We start from the raw sequence: 19628 nt of genomic DNA, 5'->3' as shown, positions 1-19628 counted from the left end.
GCATAGGGGAGGGGCTGATGGTAAACTGCCTCCCCGCTTTTCGGCTGTGAGCAGCCCTCCCTCTTCCCCCTCTTGCTCTGTGCCTGAAAGAGAGGGAGGCGTGAGAATGTCCAGGGAGGGCTCAGGCTCCCCGTTGCTAAGCGACCTTATCACTGGCAGTTCCTCTGTTTCGTCTTCACTCCAAAGGGGGGAAGTTCCTCCCCCTTCCCTCTGCCATCCATCCGAATACTCTTCTCCCAACTCTCCGGGATCCAGCTCCCCGGGATTGGGACCCCAGCTCTGCCTTCCGACACCATCCCCCCTCCCAGGCTGTGCCCCCCTCCCCTTGTCTGGCTTGGGACGGTGGGGAAAACATTGATGGAAAAGTTTTACCAATTCTGGAGCATGCACATCAGCTGCATCTTCCCATGATCTGTCAGCCACCCCATAGCCTTTCCAGTGAATCAAGTACTGCAGCTTGTGGCGTCTGATCCTGGAATCTAAGATCTCCTCAACTTCAAACTCAAGCTGCTCATTTACCAGGAGTGGAGCTCCGGGAGGTTCCTCCGGCCGTAACTCACTGGGAAGGGTGGCTTTCGTTAAGAGGGATTGATGGAACACAGGATGTATTTTAAACGTGTCAGGCAGCTTCAGTCGGTACGCCACGGGATTGATTTGAGTTTCTATTTCGAAAGGACCCACCCTCTTGTCTTGTAATTTTCTACATTTGCCCGGCATCTGGAGGAAGCGGGTGGACAGCCATACCTGGTCTCCCGGTTGAAGGGGGGGGCCCTCCTTCCTGTGCAGGTCAGCAACTCGCTTGTACTCCGTTTTGGCTTCATTTAACTGCTGTTTCAGTGTCTGTTGCGCCGCTTGCAATTTCTTAAGGAAGTTCTCAGCTGCCGGTACCAGCATTCCTTCTGAGCTGCTTGGAAAGACTTTAGGATGGAATCCATAATTAGCGATGAATGGGGTTTGTTGAGTGCTGGAGTGCAGAGAATTGTTGTAGGCGAACTCTGCAAAATGCAAATATGATACCCAGTCAGTCTGTTGATAGGACACATAACTTCGTAAATATCTTTCCAAAACGGCATTCAAGCGTTCCGTCTGCCCATCTGTCTGGGGGTGATGGGCGGAGGAGAGTTTTAATTCCGTCTGCAACTGTTTCCACATTGCTCTCCAAAATTTGGCTGTGAACTGAGTTCCTCGGTCTGAGACTACGCTGTTTGGCAATCCATGCAGCCGGTAGACTTCTTTTATGAATAACTTGGCCGTTTCTTTAGCCTCTAAGGCCCCTGCACAAGGAAGAAAGTGTGCCATTTTGGTAAGTAGATCCACCACTACTAAGATGGCTGTCATTCCTTGGGACTTGGGTAGATCAGTTATAAAATCCATGGAGAGGTCCTTCCAGGGTTCGTGTGGGACAGGCAACGGTTGTAACAGTCCTGCTGGTGTCCCTGTTTGTGTTTTTGTCCGCAGACAGACAGAGCAGGACTTTACATAACTCTCAATATCCCGACGCATTTTAGGCCACCAGAAGTCCTTGGCCACGTTCTGAATAGTCTTGTAAATCCCAAAGTGTTCCGCTGTGATGGAATCATGACACTGGCGTAGGATTCTGAGCCTTAATTCCCCTTCTGGCACATATCTGGCGGATTTGAACCATAACAGTCCATTTCTCCAGTGAAAGGTTACTTCTGAGTCTTGACCTTGTCCCGTCTCCTGCTGATATTTTAGCATGTCTGCATCTTCTTGTTGTGCCTTTTTGAGTTCCTCTTCCCATGAAGGCTGGCATACTCCCAACGTTAATTTCTCTGGCGGGATTATGTACTGAGGCTGGTCCTCGGATTCACTTTCTTTGTATTGTGGCTGTCTGGATAAGGCATCCGCTCTCTGGTTTTTGGCTTGGGCATGGTAAGTAATCTGGAAGTTAAACCTAGTGAAGAACTGGGACCATCTTATCTGTCTCTGGTTCAGCTTTCTGGCTGTTTGGAGGCTTTCAAGATTCTTGTGGTCGGAGCGCACTTCAATTCGATGAGAGGTCCCCTCTAGGTATTGTCTCCAGTTTTCAAAAGAGTCCTTGATGGCCAGCAGCTCCTTCTCCCAAACTGTGTAGTTCTTCTCTGCAGGCTTTAACTTCCGAGAGAAGTACGCACAGGGGTGCAGCTCCTTCCCTTCTTGGTCTAATTGTAGCAGGACCCCCCCGATGGCAAAATCTGAAGCATCTGCTTCCACTACGAAAGGGCGGTTCGGATCAGCAAAGCGCAGAATGGGCTCAGTAGCAAACCTTCTCTTCAGCTCCTCAAAGGCCTGGGTGGCGTTCTCTGTCCATTGAAACTTCTTCTTCCCCCTTAAACAGTCAGTCAGAGGAGCTGTTAATTTGGAAAACCCTGGAATGAACTTTCTGTAATAATTGGCAAACCCCAAAAACCGTTGTACATCCTTTTTGGTGACAGGTTGGCCCCAGTCCAATATGCAGCTTACTTTCCCTGGGTCCATCTCCACGCCTTCCGCTGAGATTCGATATCCAAGGAAGTCTAGAGACTTGAGGTCAAATCCACATTTCTCTAATTTAGCATACAGGTGATTTTCTCTCAGTCTCTTCAACACCGTCTTCACATGCTGGTCGTGGTCTTCCTGGTTCTTTGAGAACACCAGGATATCATCTAAGTAACAGATTACATACGTGTCCAACAAGTCTCTAAACACGTCGTTCATGAATTTTTGAAAAATTCCTGGATTCCACAAAGCCCGAACGGCATGACCAGGTATTCATACTGTCCGTAAGTGGTCAAGAATCCTGTTTTCCATTCATCTCCCTCCTTCATTCTGATCAGATTGTACGCTCCTCTCAAATCCAACTTCGTGAAGATTTTTGCAGAGCGCAGTCGGTCCAGCAACTCTGAGATCAGGGGCAGCGGGTAGCTGTTTGGGATGGTGATCTGGTTCAATGCGTGATAGTCGTTACAGGGTCTGAGTCCCCCCCCTTCTTTTTCACAAACAATAGTGGCGCTCCAGCAGGGGATTGTGAGGGGCGTATGAATCCTCGTCTCAGGTTTTTATCCAGGAATTCCTTCAGGGCCTCCCTCTCATTCTCTGTGAGAGAGTAGATTCTCCCTGATGGGATGCTGGCTCCTGGCACTAGGTCAATCGCACAGTCGTAAGGGCGGTGGGGGGGTAAAGTCTCTGCCTCTTTTTCATCAAACACATCTTTGAATTCTTCATACTTTGGCGGCAGGGTCACTTGCTCGATCTCTTGCACTGCCCCCGCTAAGGTGTTCTTGATTCCTTCAGGTTGACAGTTCTCCTGGCAATACTGTGAGGTGAACCACACCATCGCCTCCTTCCAACTTATTTTGGGTTCATGCTTTGCTAGCCAGGGCATTCCCAGAATCACCTCAAAGTTTGAGAGATCTGACACGTATAGCGAAATGAACTCTTCGTGCCCAGGGATTTGAAGTTTCACTTCCTCCATGGCTTGTGTCACCCCTCCTGACTTCAGGGGTCTCCCATCAATAGTCTCCACAGCTAGGGGAGCGTCCAGTTTCCACCGGGAAATTCCATGACGCTTGACTAACTTTGCATCAATAAAATTTGTGGAGGCTCCACTGTCAATTAAGGCAGTGGAATTAAACACCACTCCTCTGGAAGTTGTAATCTGAATAGGCAAGACCAACACCCCCTTTGAGGGAGGTTGGATCGTTGGGGGGCCTTTATACAACGCTGCCCCCAGTCCACCGGCCTGCACGTGGACTGGGTGTTCTAGTTTCCTGACGGCTCGGCTTTCCCCCCTTTCAGTCCACAGTCTCTGGCCACATGGCCCGGCTTTGAACAATAAAAGCATAAACGTTCCCGGCGGCGTCTTTCCTTTTCTTCTTCCAACAGTCTTGGCCTAGCCCCTCCCTGTCCCTCAGTTGCATTACCTGCCATCCCTGCAGTGGGAAGGGTCTTGTTGCGGGATGCCGAGGCTGAGTATCTCGGGACCTCCTGCTTCCTTTCCAGGCACCTTCCTTCCATCCGGTGATCTATCTGTAGGCATAGCCGGATGAGCCCTGGTAGGTCAGCGGGGGGGGGAGGTCCTGGCCAACTCATCCAGGATTTCAGCATTTAATCCACTCCGGTACATAAACATCAGGGCGGCGTCATTGTAACCAGTTTCCTGGGACAGGATTTTAAAAGCGTTAGTGTACTCGGAAACAGTCCCTTTAGCTTCCTTCAGAGCGCCTAGTTGCCGCGCTACTGTTTCAGCCCTTTGCAGGTCTTGAAACATCTCAGTCATCTCCTGTATAAATCCTCTGTACCTTCCTAAGACAGTATCCTTTCTCACGAGATACGGAGTCACCCATTTTGCAGCTTCTCCCTCCAGGAGGCTAATCACGAAAGCTACTTTAGCCCCATCGTCTGGAAATTCCGTGTGCCTGACATCCAGATATAACTCACATTGAGCCACGAAGGTTGCCAACTGATCACTTTGTCCCGCGTATTTTGGGGGCAATCCAATGGGAACCTTTACTACGGCAGCTGGAGGGGCTGTTCGCATCTGGTCTATCGTGGCCTTCAAGGTTTGATTATCCGTCTTCAGCACCTTGACTGCTGCTAGCAGGGCTTGAACATCTCTGCAAATCAGCTACCTTAGTCCTCAAGAGTTCCACTTCTTCCGTCTCAGAAGTGGGGTTCGTCCCCCCCGCTGCTCCCTTTGACATCTTGTCCCAGTCAAGTGAAGAGAGCATTGAGGGTGATTTAGGTGGCTCTGTCAAGCTGTCAGGCCCAGGATGTGACTCAGGAACCAGACCAAAAGCTGTAGTTAATTCGTGTTTTATTAGGGTAATGTCCAAACAAAGACTGCGTTTTCTCATGAAGCAATACAGGGATACAGGTCCTGTGGCATTGGGAGAAAGTTGACAGAGCAAGGGACTTCTTCCCGCCTGTTCTTTAAGAAGGGGCCAAATGGGCGCGCAATCTTTCGCTCCTCCTTAACTGCCCCTCAGGTACTGCCCGCCTTCCCCCCCTTCTCTCCTGTCTTTTCAGCTGTCTGCATGTGCGTGGTGAGGGGGGAAGCATCACCCCCTCCTCTTCTGAAGTTTCCGATTCCAGGATGGGGGATAGGGGAGGGGCTGATGGTAAACTGCCTCCCCGCTATTCGGCTGTCAGCAGCCCTCCCTCTTCCCCCTCTTGCTCTGAGCCTGAAAGAGGGGGAGGTGTGAGAATGTCCAGGGAGGGCTCAGGCTCCCCATTGCTAAGCGACCTTATCACTGGCAGTTCCTCTGTTTCGTCTTCGCTCCAAAGGGGGGAAGTTCCTCCCCCTTCCCTCTGCCATCCATCCGAATACTCTTCTCCCAACTCTCCGGGATCCAGCTCCCTGGGATTGGGACCCCAGCTCTGCCTTCCGACATCCCCTGAGGCTGAGAGGCAGTGACTGGCCCAAGGTCACCCAGTGAGTTTCACATCTGTGTGGGGATTCGAACCCTGGTCTCCCAGGTCATAGTCCATTACCTTAACCACTACACCATATAATCTAGCCTACTTGCTTCTGGCAAGAAGAGTTTAAGTGCCCTCAGGTCATTGTAGCCACCAGAAGGCCACTGTAGGTAGAATGGAGCCTAGTGTTGTGGAGATGTTAGATGAAAGCCCTCGGGAGTAAAGAGGGATGTCCCTGAAGGCTGCAATTCCAAGCACACTAAGGCCTAAGCCCCAAAGAACTCAACAGGACTTACTTCTGAGTAAATATGATTAGGATTATTGGAAAGGCTTGAGTAGGGATCCTCTGCAAAGATATCCATATCAAAGCAGGGTTGGCAACCCCCTGCCTGGAATGCACTGCACCTGTATTTTAAGGTGGCTACTCTAAACTTCTTTACAGGCTTGTTCCTTCACTGCAGAGAGAGGTTTGAGAAATGAGTAAGAGTTCTCTGAAATTTCAGATTCTCTGAACTTTCCTGCCTACCTTGTGGACTGCTATAAAGTCATTTTGACAGCCAACCCAATTCCAGTGAGTAATAACTGACAGAGAGAAAACATGGTTTGGTCTGAATTCACAGACAGTAGTTTAGGAATAACAGCAACTGAAGCCACACTTCCCAGTATGTGAGTTCTCTTTTACCACTATTGGGCAAGAAATCAGTCAGTTCCAGTCAGTTCTGTGAGTTCCAGTTTTGGAAAAAGGGCGGGGTAATAATAATAATAATAATACCAACAACAACAATAACAATAACAAGGTCCATCATCAGTGGGTTTAACGGGGTTGAGCTTACTACATTGAACCACTGCATGGAACTACTGTTGTTGCTTCTATCGATGTAAGGGAGTGAGGTCAGAAGTAAATGAAATGCAAATAGAAAAAGAAAAAACAAAGACAGTGATGAGTTCCTAAATGCAATAGCATACCAACCACAACAAGATTCCTATGATTAAGACAGAAAACTCAGCATCCAACAACCAGGCAATGTTCCTGAACCAAACCTAAAACTAAAAAAAACCCTGGCATCTGGTCAGCCAAGGTCACAGAAATATCTATGTAGCACAACCTGACCTAGGGACTGCAGTTAGTGCAGAATGCTGTGGCACAACTGAAGACATGAGCAAGAACCTATCAGCACCTAATACCTCTGTTCTGAAATATGAACTGGTTGCCGATTTGCTACCAGGCAAATTTCAAGGTGCGCTTTCCATGTTACAGGTTCCACATAGTACTTGTTCTGCTCTTGTAAGAAATCAATAGTGTGGCAGTACCTATGCCTTGGAACTTCCTGCCAATTGATAATAGACAGGCACCTTCATTGTACCCTTTTTGACACCTGCTAAAAACATTTTTTGTTTAGGCAAGCCAACCTAGGCATGTAGAAGCTATTATACTTTTTATCTATTTTTAACTCATGGTTGGTTTCATTATTTGAATGTTTTGAAATATCTGTTTTAACTCATTTTGCCAATAATTCTATTGTTTTAATTTTTTCTGTAATCTGCTTTGAGATTTTTTTAAATAACACAGTATATAAATGTTGTAAGTAAAATACATAAATAAATCTCAAAGCCCATGTGCCTCTTGGGTCTCTTTCCTCTTTTATGAACAAAGGAAGCTGTCTTACACACACACAGGCCATTTGGTACCATCTTGCTCAGTACTGATGATATGGACTAGCATTGCCTCTCTAGGATTCCAGGCCATAGTCTTTTCCAGAGATTTTGGACCTTTTCATGGATAATATGTGTCCACAGACTTTCCCCTGTTTTTTTTAAATTTTCTATATTTTGTATACCATTTCAAAGTCTACTTGGTGTAGGGGCAAATAAACCCACAAGACACCTAAATGTAGTGAGGAGGCTTAGTGTGGCATGCCCCATTCTCCCACCCCATAATTCTTGTCTCACACTCCTGATCTATGGGATGTGTATTTCTGTTGCTAACTTCTGGCACAGTAAAGGAGTCTGAAAAGCTCTGTTTATTGGTCAATAAGCAATAAGCTCAATTTGCAAGCATTCTCACTATGCCTATGCTGAAAACTGAGGCTGTTTAATTAGTCAAAACAAACAGTGGACGAGCTAATCACATATGCTGACAGGAGCTGGGAGTGAGCTTCACAGCTGCATTCTCAGCTCCTGCTAGCACAATTCCCACCATCGTCAGGCGAAAAAACTCTGCCGAGGGTTGGCCTCTGCAGCCATGCCGGGGAAGACCTGGCATGGCTTCAAACCCCACTTTGGTGTGATGTGGCCATGAGCACCTGTTGCATAAGGGGCGGAGCAGGGTGACTATTTAAGCCCTGCTCCATCTCCCCTTAGCCTCTTTTTGGCCTCACGCGACACTGGAGGAGCAGGTTTTCACCTACCTTTTGTTTGAGGCCTGTTCTTTCAGTGCGTGGGAGGGCGGAAATAGGCATGATCGTGATCAGCTGAGAGGCACGGCAGCACATCAGCAGAGACTGTAGTGTGGGGCTTTGTGGCTCCGCGTGATAGCTTTTTGTCAGTGAGGAGAGGCGGCACAGCGGCGGCGTGAGCAATGAGACCAGCAGCTGGGTTGTCGTTAGGGTTTCCAGGTCTCCGTTTTTCAGCCAGAGTCTCTGGATTTTTGGGGGCCCTCCAGCTCTCCAGCTAGCACCCCTTAATCTCTGGACTGTCAGCTTCAATTTTAAAAAGAATTAAGTTTCTAGGTGGTCTGGTTCCTGAGGTATACACCAAAATGTCAACCGCCCCCCACACGACTGTTAAATCTGTTTTACAGATCTTTAGAAGAGCTCTTAGCTCTAACTACAACCCCCATCAGCCCAATCCAGTGGCCATGCTGGCTGGGGCTTATTGGAGTTGTAGTTTAAAAAAGTAACTTTTCCAACCTCTGGCTCTAACCCCACCCTTTCAAAATTGTAGGCAATAAATGAAGCCAGGTTGTGACTTGTTGATTCAGGCATGCCTAGGCTTCATTCTACGATGCTGAAGTTGGTTCCTAGTTCCCAGTTCCTTATTTGCTTGAAAGTTCAAAACAACTACAGCAACTTCAAGTCAAACTTCACATGTCTCTGAACCCCAAAATACATGTTGGGGTACCCTGTATGATATAGCACTGTGATTGGGGGACTATCCCCATCAAGAATAACAATACATTTATGCAATCAAAATAATCAGGCTTCTGATATTATCATAAATACATAATGATGTGATAAAAACATAAAAAATAAGTAACTGAGGGTGGCCGCCCCAAAATCTGCTCTGGGCCAGGACAAATCATACATCCCATGAAAGGGGAGGGTGTCCTCTACGAGATGCCACTGTGTCCTGCCTGTCCCAGAGCTTCTGTTGGGCACAGGACACAGATGAGGGCATCTATGCAAAACCAAAGCAGAGAAAAATGAACAGGAAAAAATAAGTGGGGGTGCCAAGTTGGGCCCACCCCATGACATCACTTGGGCCTCCCCGTGACATCAATTTGGCCCGCCCCTAAAATCTAAGGTTTTCGGATGCATCTGACCTGGCAACCCTAGTCATCGTTGGAATTCTAGATTAGATAATCGTGGAGGGGGTGTAGCCATTATTCACCGCAAAGCTATTTCTGTATCTAGGCTATCATCTCAGTACCATCCTGGTTTTGAATCTCTCGATTTAAAATTTAATCACCAGAATCCCACTGTAATCCTATTAATCTATCATTCACCTCACTATTCAACTACCTCCCTATCTGAACTACTTGACCTAATTTCAGGATTGATGCTGGAATCCCCGAATCTTCTAGTGTTAGGAGATTTCAACATCCATGCAGAATCTTTCTCCCTAAGATCAACAAAGGACTTCATAACTTCGATGTCAACTCTGGGGTTCCAACAATTAGTACGGACCCCAACTCACACAGCTGGCCTCACCCTTGACCTTATTTTTCAGCCAGTTTCAGATACGAACGACTTTCAAATTGATGATATTGTCACTTCCTCATTGTTTTGGTCTGACCACTACCTGATCCAATTTAAGTTATCATTTATGCCTTCTCCAGCTAAGGCGCCGCCTCTTATCAAATTATATCGCCCCAGAAGATTATTAGACCAAGATGTATTCTTATCCAGACTCAAAGACTACCCCGATGTCCATTCGGGAGAACCAATTGACATTCTTACCAACATCTGGAATAATAGGTTGTCTGAAACAATAGATACAATTGCCCCTCTCCGTCCATTGAAAATGGCCAGACCTAAACCTGCTTCCTGGTTCTCAATAAAACTGTTAAAAATGAAGCGTGTTTATCGGCAATTAGAGCGTCGTTGGCAAAAGACAAAGGATCCACTTGATCGGGTTGCTGTTAAAATTTATACCTCAGGTAGACATGCAGCCCAAAGATCCTTTTACTCAACAGAAATTGCTTTAGTGAATAATCAACCAAAAGAACTTTATCGCATAGTGAATAATCTCCTGCATCTGCCACAATCCGCTTCGCATACAATTCATTCTCAGGCTCGCTGCCAAGAATTTGCAACATTCTTTGAGGCTAAAATTGATCAGATTCGTTCTATCTTAGATCATACCACCACAACAGACGAAAATAATACTACATCTGAAACTCATGACTCCTCTCTTTTTTCTTCCTTTCAATTTGTTTTCCCTGAAGACATCTCCCAATCTCTGAAGGGTATGAATCCCACTACTTGCCCACTCGATCCATGCCCTTCCTGGCTCATAAAAATATCTAGAGCTGAATTAGCTAACTGGCTCAGTGTAATTGTCAACTCCTCCCTCCAACAAGGCTATTTACCTGAATGTCTGAAGGTAGCTATTATTACCCCATTATTAAAAAAAACTTCTCTTGATTCCACACTGTTAAATAATTTCCGTCCAGTATCCAATCTGCCTTTTTTGAGCAAAGTCATCGAAAGAGCTGTAGCCACTCAATTACAAACATTTCTAGACTCCACCTGCGGCTTCGATCCCTTTCAATCTGGCTTTAGGCCGAACCACGGAACTGAGACAGCTTTAGTTGCTCTAATGGACGATCTTCGGCTAGAACTAGATAAGGGTAATTTATCCCTGCTAGTTCTATTAGATCTATCTGCCGCTTTTGATACTATCGATCATGACATCCTTTTAGATCGCCTATATCAAATAGGATTTAGAAGTATAGTCTTACAGTGGCTCCACTCCTTCTTAGAGGGCAGGACTCAGAGAGTTGCCCTTGGGGATTATCATTCCACACCCTGGCCACTACGGTTTGGCATCCCACAAGGCTCTGTCCTGTCCCCAATGTTGTTTAACATTTATCTGAGACCTTTAGGTAAGATTATTCAGGAATTTGGAATTCATTATCACCAATATGCGGACGATACTCAGCTGTATTGCTCTTTTCCACCGAATGCAAAAGATGCTGTCTATCCCCTTAATCAATGTCTTGTGGCATTACAAAACTGGATGAACAGGAACAAACTAAAGTTCAATCCAGAAAAAAACAGAGGTCATTCTCATCGGAAAAAGTCCTCCACAAGAATTAGGCAATTTACCTTCACTAGATGGAGTTCTCCTTCCCCTAAAGACTCAAGTCCGTAGCTTGGGCATAATTTTGGATTCAGCTCTGACCTTAGAACCCCAGATTACGGCTGTTTCTAGAACAGCTTTTGCTAAATTAAAACTCGTTCATCAACTTCGACCGTTTCTGAGAATGTCTGATTTAAGAAAAGTTACTCAAGCACTAGTGACCTTGCGATTAGACTATTGTAATTCCCTATACATCGGACTACCTGCAAAATCGCTCCGATCTCTTAAATTAGTTCAAAGAGCAGCAGCAAGAATGATCACTAGAACCAGTCTGTGGGTCCACACCACGCCCCTTCTTTATCATCTACATTGGCTCCCCATCGAATTCCGGCACCAGTTCAAGATTCTGGTTCTAACATTTAAAGCCCGACACGGATTAGCACCGATATATCTGACTAATCGTCTTTCTGAATTCCAGTCTTCCCATCCTATCAGATCGACCACCGAATCTACTCTGATTGTTCCATCAACATTTACCATCCGACACACGGCTATCAGAAATAAGACTTTCTTGGTTGCCGCTCCCTCCTTATGGAACCAGCTTCCGCCCGAGATACGACTTTCCACTTCTATCATCGATTTCCGGTGCCGGATAAAAACATTTTTATTTTACCAAGCTTTTAACATCTGATTGAAAATGTTGTAGAAAATTGTTTTAGTACATATACTTTTATATTTTTTAATTGCGTTATTTAGTATTTTGTATTGGACTATGCCTTACTGTTCTCCGCTCTGAATTCTAAATTTTTTGAACTAGAGCGGAATATAAATCCATTAAATAAATAAATAAATAAAATTCTGGAGGCCTTTGGGCACATTGGTTTGACAAGCCCAGGTTCTGTTGAGGGATCTTGTGCCTGTTGGGCTGTGAGAGCTATCGGGGCTAGTTGGTTGCTACCCCCACCTGTTAAATAGGCTTTCACTTGCTAAGGTGGCATTTGGCCCCTATTGTTAAATAGGCTTTCCCTTGTTAAGGCGGCATTTGGCCCCTATTAAATAGGTTTATTTGGCCCCTATTGTTAAATAGGCTTTCCCTTGCTAAGGTGGCATTTGACCCCTATTAAATAAGTTTTTGCTTGCTTGGGGTGGCTTTGGTCCTGTTACACAGGCTTTTGCTTGTCCTTTGGGGGTGGCAGCCATTTTGGAGCACATTTTGCTCTCTCATATAGGCAGCCATTTTTAACACATTTTGTGTGGTGGCCATTTTGGAGCACATTGTGCTCCTTTGTGTGGGTGGCCATTTTGAACACATTCTGCATTTTGGAGCTCATGTTGCTCCTTTGGGGGGCAGTTCAGTAAACAATTGACTGCCTGGTTTGTGGCAGATTTTTGGCCCATTTGTTAACATAGTTTTACCATTATGCCTCCCAAGAAGGGTGCAGGGGGTCCTAAAGGGAAAGGGAAGGCGATGAAGTGCCTGGTGCTGAGGCCACCCATGCCATCTCAGGAATCTTCATCTTCTGATGAGGAGGGCCCTGATATGGCTTCTGTATTGGCTTGTGTTGAGTCTTTGGAGAGGTGGAATAAGCGGCCTAGGGAAGTCACTGGGGTAAGAATTAAAGCGGCTTGGGGGCCCCAGAGTAAGAAGAGTCAATGTAATGATTGGGATTCTGTTTTAGGCCATTTGGCAGCCTTGGAAGGCTCTTCTGGTCGTTTTGCTCCTCCTTATTCGATGCCTGAGGTGGAGGCTGAAATTTCTGAGGTTCCAGTAGGTCCTGTGGTACAGAAGCCAGCGGTTCCTTTAGCTTATGGTGAGTCTGTGGCTGCAGGTAATGGCTACACGGAAGTGCAGCAGGGGTGGTTTCCTTATTCCTATGCAGGTGCACATCAAGGGTCTGCAGGTATACATCAGGGGTCCGCAGGTACACAGCAAGGGTGGCATTCTGTGCCTTCCACAAGTACAGTGCCTTCTGGGCATGGAACAAGGTTGTGTCAACCAATGCAAGCTGTTACTGAGGCTTGTAGGCAAGTTGGACTTCAGCGGGTGGCCCTACTATGGGACCACCCCACAGGTCTGCTGATCCTCTGGCTAATGTTCAGGCTGGTGCTTTGCCATTTGGGGAGACGTCTTCTCCCTTGGGCGCTCACTTGTTGCCAGCAACAAAGGAGCGTATATGGAAAGGGGAATACATGGATGTGTTCTCCTTATTATATAGAGAGCCTGAGCTGAAGGAGAAGGAATGGCTGGAGGAGTGTGAAATGAAAAATTTAAAAAGAAAAGAGTAGATACGACTTAGGGCAACTGGTTAGCAGGGTTCTTGATCTATATGGGGATAGTGATCCAATGCCAGCCCATGAGCATGTGTATAATGGGTGAGGGATGAAAACAATCCATGTGAAAGATAGTTGCATGAAATACTGGTATATCAGTTGAACACAATAGGTACAGCACTGTGGAAGGGATTTTAGAAATCGGGACAGAAGCGCTACCTTTTTAATCCGTTAAACTAACGCAATCAGCCCTGTGTGAAAGTAGCCCATGTTTGAAATTATAGTTGCTCATCAAAATCAACAAAGTGATTTTAGTATGAATTCACTTGTAGGCAAAAAAAATGTGCGGTTTAAGAATGTACCTATAGCCCACAGATTTTTCTATCAAACTTTAAAAAGCAGGGAAATTAGGCAGCTATAGTGGATGCACCAGGGGAGCAGGAGACCTGAACTCCTCTCTGAGATATTGGTCTGCCCTATATATTTGTCAAAATGCAAACACAATTTGAGTTAGTCTTTCACAGTCCAATCCACTTCCTCTGTAGCTTGGAAGAATTTGGTAACATGTGCCTCTGAGCATATGGTGAGTCGTTTTGTAAAGTTTTGTTTTGAAATGAGCTTATGGGCAGCAGCAGAATGGCATGGGGGTAGTTTCAATTTATCAGTGAGGAATGAGAAAAAAACATACTGGCTACAGTATACATACTGTACATACAGCCTCTCTCATGGCTGTATAATTATGTTGAGATGAGAAGAAGGGAGGCAGACTGTCTCTATTCAAAGACATGTTGAGACATGCATTTCTTTTTGGACAGCAATGGATGTTTTGAGCCTGAAACCTCGGTTTTACAGATGTATGATGGAAAAGTTGTTTAAAGGTTAAAGCTCTGAATCAGGAATAATATATAAAAATACAGTTGGGGTGTATGGAGGGGTGTATAGTGGAGGTTGGTCCACCAAGGGCTACTGTGGCACAGCCCTCCCATGTAGTATGTCAAGCAATCCTAACACCATCACCCCCCCCAAAAAAAACACCAAAGGGACTCTGCTGTCCCACAAACATTAGGGAAGCTTGGGGAGGCATTTCTGCCAATTTCCTTTGACCAGTCAGGTCCTTGCACTACTCAACCAATCCAAATCCAAAAGTATAGCTATGATAAAGAGGTTTCCTCTAAGCAGAAAAAGCCATGTGTCCTGTAATTGTGAGATGATGCAACCATAATATGGTCGGGCTTTTATTTCAACAATACCACAAACTTGGCATCCTTTGGCAGGAATATTTATCTGGGAGGAAATAAATAAATAAATAAATTCATTTTAATTTATGAATAACGATCATAAATTTGTAAATTGTCATTACATTGTCATACTCTATGCTGAGTGGAATCCAAAGCATTCATTTTTATTTTTCATTTTTAGTGATTCATTGTCAAATCCTCTAAGCAGTTTACAATATTTTGGTCAATGGCTTCCTAAGGATGACAGATAGCAACATTGTGGTCAAAAGCCATACATGTGAGTAGCAGATGTTCTGTTGCCAATAGCCATATGAACAAATACACTTGAGTGATGCGTCCATAAAATGAGATGGTATTTCTGTGGGTTCAAAAAGTCTGGAGCAACTTCGGAGTTGTAACTGAGATGGCGAATACATTCTCCAAGGACAACTTGATAAGCAGGAAGTACATGGGAGTTTTCTGGAAGTACATATGGCAAAGATGAGGACGTTCCCTGCTGTAGCATATATGAATATGGAAGAAGTCTAAAATTCAGATCAACAGAAATATGTTTGACTGGTTCATTTCAGTGTGCTAAATCTAGTGAACTACACAGATAATTAGTATGCTGCTGGACAGATTTTCAAGATTTGTATTTAGTTGATTCATCTATCTCCCTCCTTCAGTGTCTGACTCCATCCTTTCCCTCCCCCCACTCTGATCCACACCATGCATTTAAAGTGCATCCGACACCCATTTAAAGCACATGGCTCCCCCCAAAGAACCTTAGGAACTGATTTTCCCTTCACACAGCTGATTCCCAGCACCTACCAAACTACAGTTCCCATGAGTTTTTGAGGGACATCATGTGTTTTAAATGTGTGGTGTGGAACTGCCTTCCCTCAGCATGTAGCAGGAGATGCCAATCTTTTGGGGTCCATGGACACATTTGCAAACTGGAGAAACTGTCATGTGCATCACACACGCACTGCAATCAAGCACACTCTGCAATCTGTTTTATTGGCTATGATTGAATGTTCTTTGAAGCCTAAGTTCAGCAGCAGGAGGAGACTCCTTGAATGTTAAGGTAGGCCTCTCCAGGTGCATGTGTGCCCCCTTCTGCTACATTGGTGACCCCTGACATGTATCAATGTTGCATTTTCTACATGAGGAAAAGAAAAGAGAATGTGGAAGTTTAATAGGGGCAGTTATCAGAGTTTGGGAGCACTACATATTCTTGTGCCCATAACAAGAGGGCAAATAAATTAAGAGGTCATGTTCCATCACATCTCAGGGCAATGATAGCTTATAAATGTAACTGTCTCCACTTGGTTCCTTGTCATCCATTCACTCAGGCATCTCCACCATCTACTGCCTGAAACCAGCAAGATTTCTTTCCAACATGATGAGGGGTCAGAGTGGAAGACAGGAAAGAATGGGGTTGGAAATGTGGTGGCTTAATGCCTCAGAGCATTTATAGGCACCAGGCTTGAAAAAGAATATGATAAATCTAGTCAGGGAGCTTAGATATAGGATACATCTAGGAAACATCTTTTGGTGACAACCACAACATTACTTATGATGAACTCCTCTGTCTATTGACTCACATGGTTTTCACTTTAAAATGCCAGCCAGTAATGAAAAGGAAGATTTTATGATCCACTTGGATTTATTTTTAGTGAAATGCTATTATGTATACAAATTTCAGAAAGCCTAAATTTTATGTTCCACAATTGATTCCCATATTTTGGTGCACATGAACAATCCAAGAATTTACTTCTGCCAACTTCCAACAGATATTTGCCTGCAGCCCCTTTGATTTTTAGTTTGGGATCCTCCAGAGTAGCATAAGACGAAGTGTAGGGGGAGTGGTGAAAAAAATGTCACCCCACTCCAGTTCACTGTAGGAGCCTTCACTGGATCCCAGTTCCTCCATAAATGAAAGGAGCCTTTCTATTAGGTTTGTTAGAATCCCAGCATCTGCTGCTATTTAGCACTTAAACAGGTAAGCATGATGCCTTAATACTCCCTCAAAGAAGGAAGCCACGATATTCTGAGAAGCAAACAGTTAACATGAACCAGGTCATCTGGGTAGACAGAAGGGAAATCCAGAATTCATAATAAATACAACATTGAAATGTGGAGCAAAGAGAAAAGCAAGGCTACAGCCCTATGCCCACTAGAGAAGTGCAGGAGCTGGAGGGGAAACCGCCGCAGCTGCTGCCACAGCTTCCGAGGAGTGAGCCCAGAGCAAAGAGACTGGTGCCATTTGATGATCTGGGTTGGGGCAGTCGGTGGTGGCTGGACTAAAATCCACTCTGAGTAGCATGGTGTCGCTAATCCATCATCTCAGTCATCATGGAGAAAGGACCTCTCTTCCAGGTGTTTCCCCTCAAGATCCATTCCTTTGGACTTCTCCTGTGCCCATCCTTCTTCTCACCCACATTTATTTATGTATTGCTTATTGTACTGTATTGTTTTTATTTATGATTTTGATGTATTTTGATGTACTGATGTATTGAAGTATTTTTATATTTGTGTTTTTTTGTAAGCTGCCATGAGGGCCTTTAGGACAAAAGGCGGGATGGAAATAAAAAATAACAATAACAATAACAACTTCCCCCTGTTCAACTCCTCCCCCTAACAACAGTAGCAGCAGTGGTGTTATAGAAGATCTTTGCAGATTGAGGTCTCTGTAGCAGCCTGCCTCTTCCAGTAATTGTCCTGAGTGCCTCTTTTACTTCTTTGTTTCTCAAAGAATATATGAGTGGATTAACAACTGGGGTTACTATTGAATACAGGAGAGAAACAAATTTGTCTTTGTCTAGAGAGTAGCCTGAGCTGGGCCTTATATATGTGTAAATGACCGAAGAGAAGTAAAAACTGACTACAATGAGATGAGAGGAACATGTGGAGAAAGCTTTCTTCTTCCCTTCACTGGAACGGATTCTGAAGATAGCTCTCAGGATAAAGCAGTAAGATGTTAGAGTCAACCCACAGCTACAAATCCCAAAGATCACATCTGACACAAAAGCCATCAACTCATTCAGGCTGGTGTCAGAGCATGAGAGATGTAATAATGGGGGTATATCACAAAAAAAATGATTGATTATGTTTGAGTTGCAGAACGAAAGCCGTGAAATCAGTCCAACAAGAACAGCAGAATTGACCATCCCAGCAACCCACACTCCACTGGCTATGCCAACACACACTTCCTTCCTCATGATGATTGTGTACTGCAAAGGATGACAGATAGCAGCATAACGGTCAAAAGCCATAAATGAGAGGAATAAAAGCTCTGTTCCCACACACCAAATGAATAGATACATCTGTGTGATGCAGCCATAAAAAGAGATGGTCTTTCTGTGAGTCCAAAGAGTCTGGAGCAATTTTGGAATTGTAACTGAGATGGACAACACATTCACCAAGGACAAGTTAATGAGCAGGAAGTACATGGGAGTGTGGAGTTTTCTGCACGTACATATGATAAAGATGAGGAGGAAGTTACTAGCTAAAGCAGTAGCATAGATGAATGCAAATACCCCAAAGAGAAGTGTCTGTAATTCTGCAGAGGTAGTTAGACCGAGTAGTGTAAACTCCATAGTAACAGACTGGTTCTTTATTTCAGTATCTCTGATGCCAGTGTCCTAAACAGATAAATTGTATCATAAGTTGAATTAATTATCCTAATTCATACACAGTTCATACCTTTCTCTTCCACTCATTCCCTTTCCTTCTCACCCTTTCTCTCTTTCTGTGCATAATGGAAAAAAATTGGCATCTGTTTGACATCAAACATGCCCAAGATAGTCAGGCCTATCCCCCCGCCCAAGAAAAGTCACACGGAGTTCCCATTTAACAGGACCTGTCAAAACAGCACCATGATCAATCTTGTTTACATTTGCCATTTCTTGATGAGGAGTACCACAAATGGTTTCATTGAGCGATCCAATGTTTAACATGGTTTATATCACTTGTAGGTAAATGTGAGCATTTGTTGAGACATACTGATAATTTTTCCCAATTTGGACAGTCTCTGCATTCAGAGTGCTACCTTTATGAGCTGATTAATTCACTGTAAGTGACTGGAAATGTAATGCTGTGTGTATGATTTAAAACAAACTAACAAAACAGCATTACACAAGAGCTAAACCAATCAACTCAGGGAAAGCTGATCAGGTGAAGGATCCTCTGAATGTGTATATTGATATAAATCCTTAAAGAACTAATTCGTTATGCACACTCATTTGTTCCCAGTAGATTGCTATGGAGAAAACTCTATTGACCCTGTTGGGGCTTGTTTCAAAGAAAATGTGGAAAGGATTGAACTGTTTGAGGTGATATCTTACGTTATTTCTCTGTAAAGAGTCTCATCTCATCATGCTTTCTGGATAAACCAGTTTTTAAAGTAATGTTAATGACATAGATTATAACAATAACAACATCCTCACATGAAATAAAGAGGGGCTGAAAACAAATCATTGTTAAATTTACATAATCTAATAGTAATGTGAACAAAAGAAAAGAAACACAATGTAGTTATTTTATTGTTGGGCTACTGTGACTTTTTTTTTTTTTACAATAATTTTTATTCAAATTTTCATAAAACATACAAAACAAAATCATAAAACATTCAAAGACAAAAAACAAAACAAAACAAAAATAATTAAACAAAAAATAAAATAAAATATTGACTTCCCATTTGTCACAGATCAAATCAGTTATAGGTCTACAATATATAACAATCCTGTCTCTTAAATCATATTATAAAATCACTTTCCTCCAGTAGTTATCTTAATTAATCATCAAATCTCATAAACATTACTTTATTCTTTCCACAAAAAGTCAAAGAGAGGTTTCAATTCTTTAAGAAATATATCTATCAATTTTTCTCCAAATAAACATGTCGATTAATCCATCTCGTTAATAATTATAATAATCTTATTGTCATAACCATAGTCCAAATAAACATTTCGATAAATAAACAGTTGGGCTACTGTGACTTATGTGTTTCTCACAGAAAGAGATACATGAGAGGAAGAGCAAAACCTGAAGCAAACGGGTTAAACAGTGCAGAAGTTGTTGCCAGGCTGCCCAAGGCTCAAGGGCAACATTCGAGATAAAGAGCTGATTGCACGGCCAGTTCTGGTGTGGGGGATTTTGTATGGAGAGAGAACTGTGTTTCAGAGAATCTTAATGCCAGTAAAGACTCTTAAACAA

General features: G+C 44.0%; 1 protein-coding gene across 1 annotated transcript; it reads right to left on the bottom strand.

Moving 5' to 3' along the window:
* Positions 1 to 17035: 17035 nt before the first annotated feature.
* LOC133367915 (olfactory receptor 13G1-like) lies at positions 17036 to 18370 on the bottom strand. The gene is made up of 2 exons (XM_061592002.1): positions 18308 to 18370; positions 17036 to 18055 (listed from the first exon to the last, which is right to left on the bottom strand). Exons 1-2 carry the CDS (start codon positions 18368 to 18370, stop codon positions 17036 to 17038), a joined length of 1083 nt encoding a protein of 360 aa, XP_061447986.1.
* Between the last annotated feature and the right edge of the window lie 1258 nt (positions 18371 to 19628).

Source organism: Rhineura floridana, chromosome 11 (genome assembly GCF_030035675.1).
Source record: "Rhineura floridana isolate rRhiFlo1 chromosome 11, rRhiFlo1.hap2, whole genome shotgun sequence".
Lineage (NCBI taxonomy): Eukaryota > Metazoa > Chordata > Lepidosauria > Squamata > Rhineuridae > Rhineura > Rhineura floridana.
This window is presented reverse-complemented; position numbering and strand designations above follow the sequence as displayed.

Bases quoted from the DNA above. Each gene is read 5' to 3' on its own strand.
- LOC133367915 (XM_061592002.1), bottom strand. From the start codon at position 18,370: ATGTTAAACATTGGATCGCTCAATGAAACCATTTGTGGTACTCCTCAT. The intron at 18,056-18,307 runs GTAAACAAGATT...TTATCTGTTTAG, and splicing joins CTCATCAAGAAATGGCAAAT to GACACTGGCATCAGAGATAC.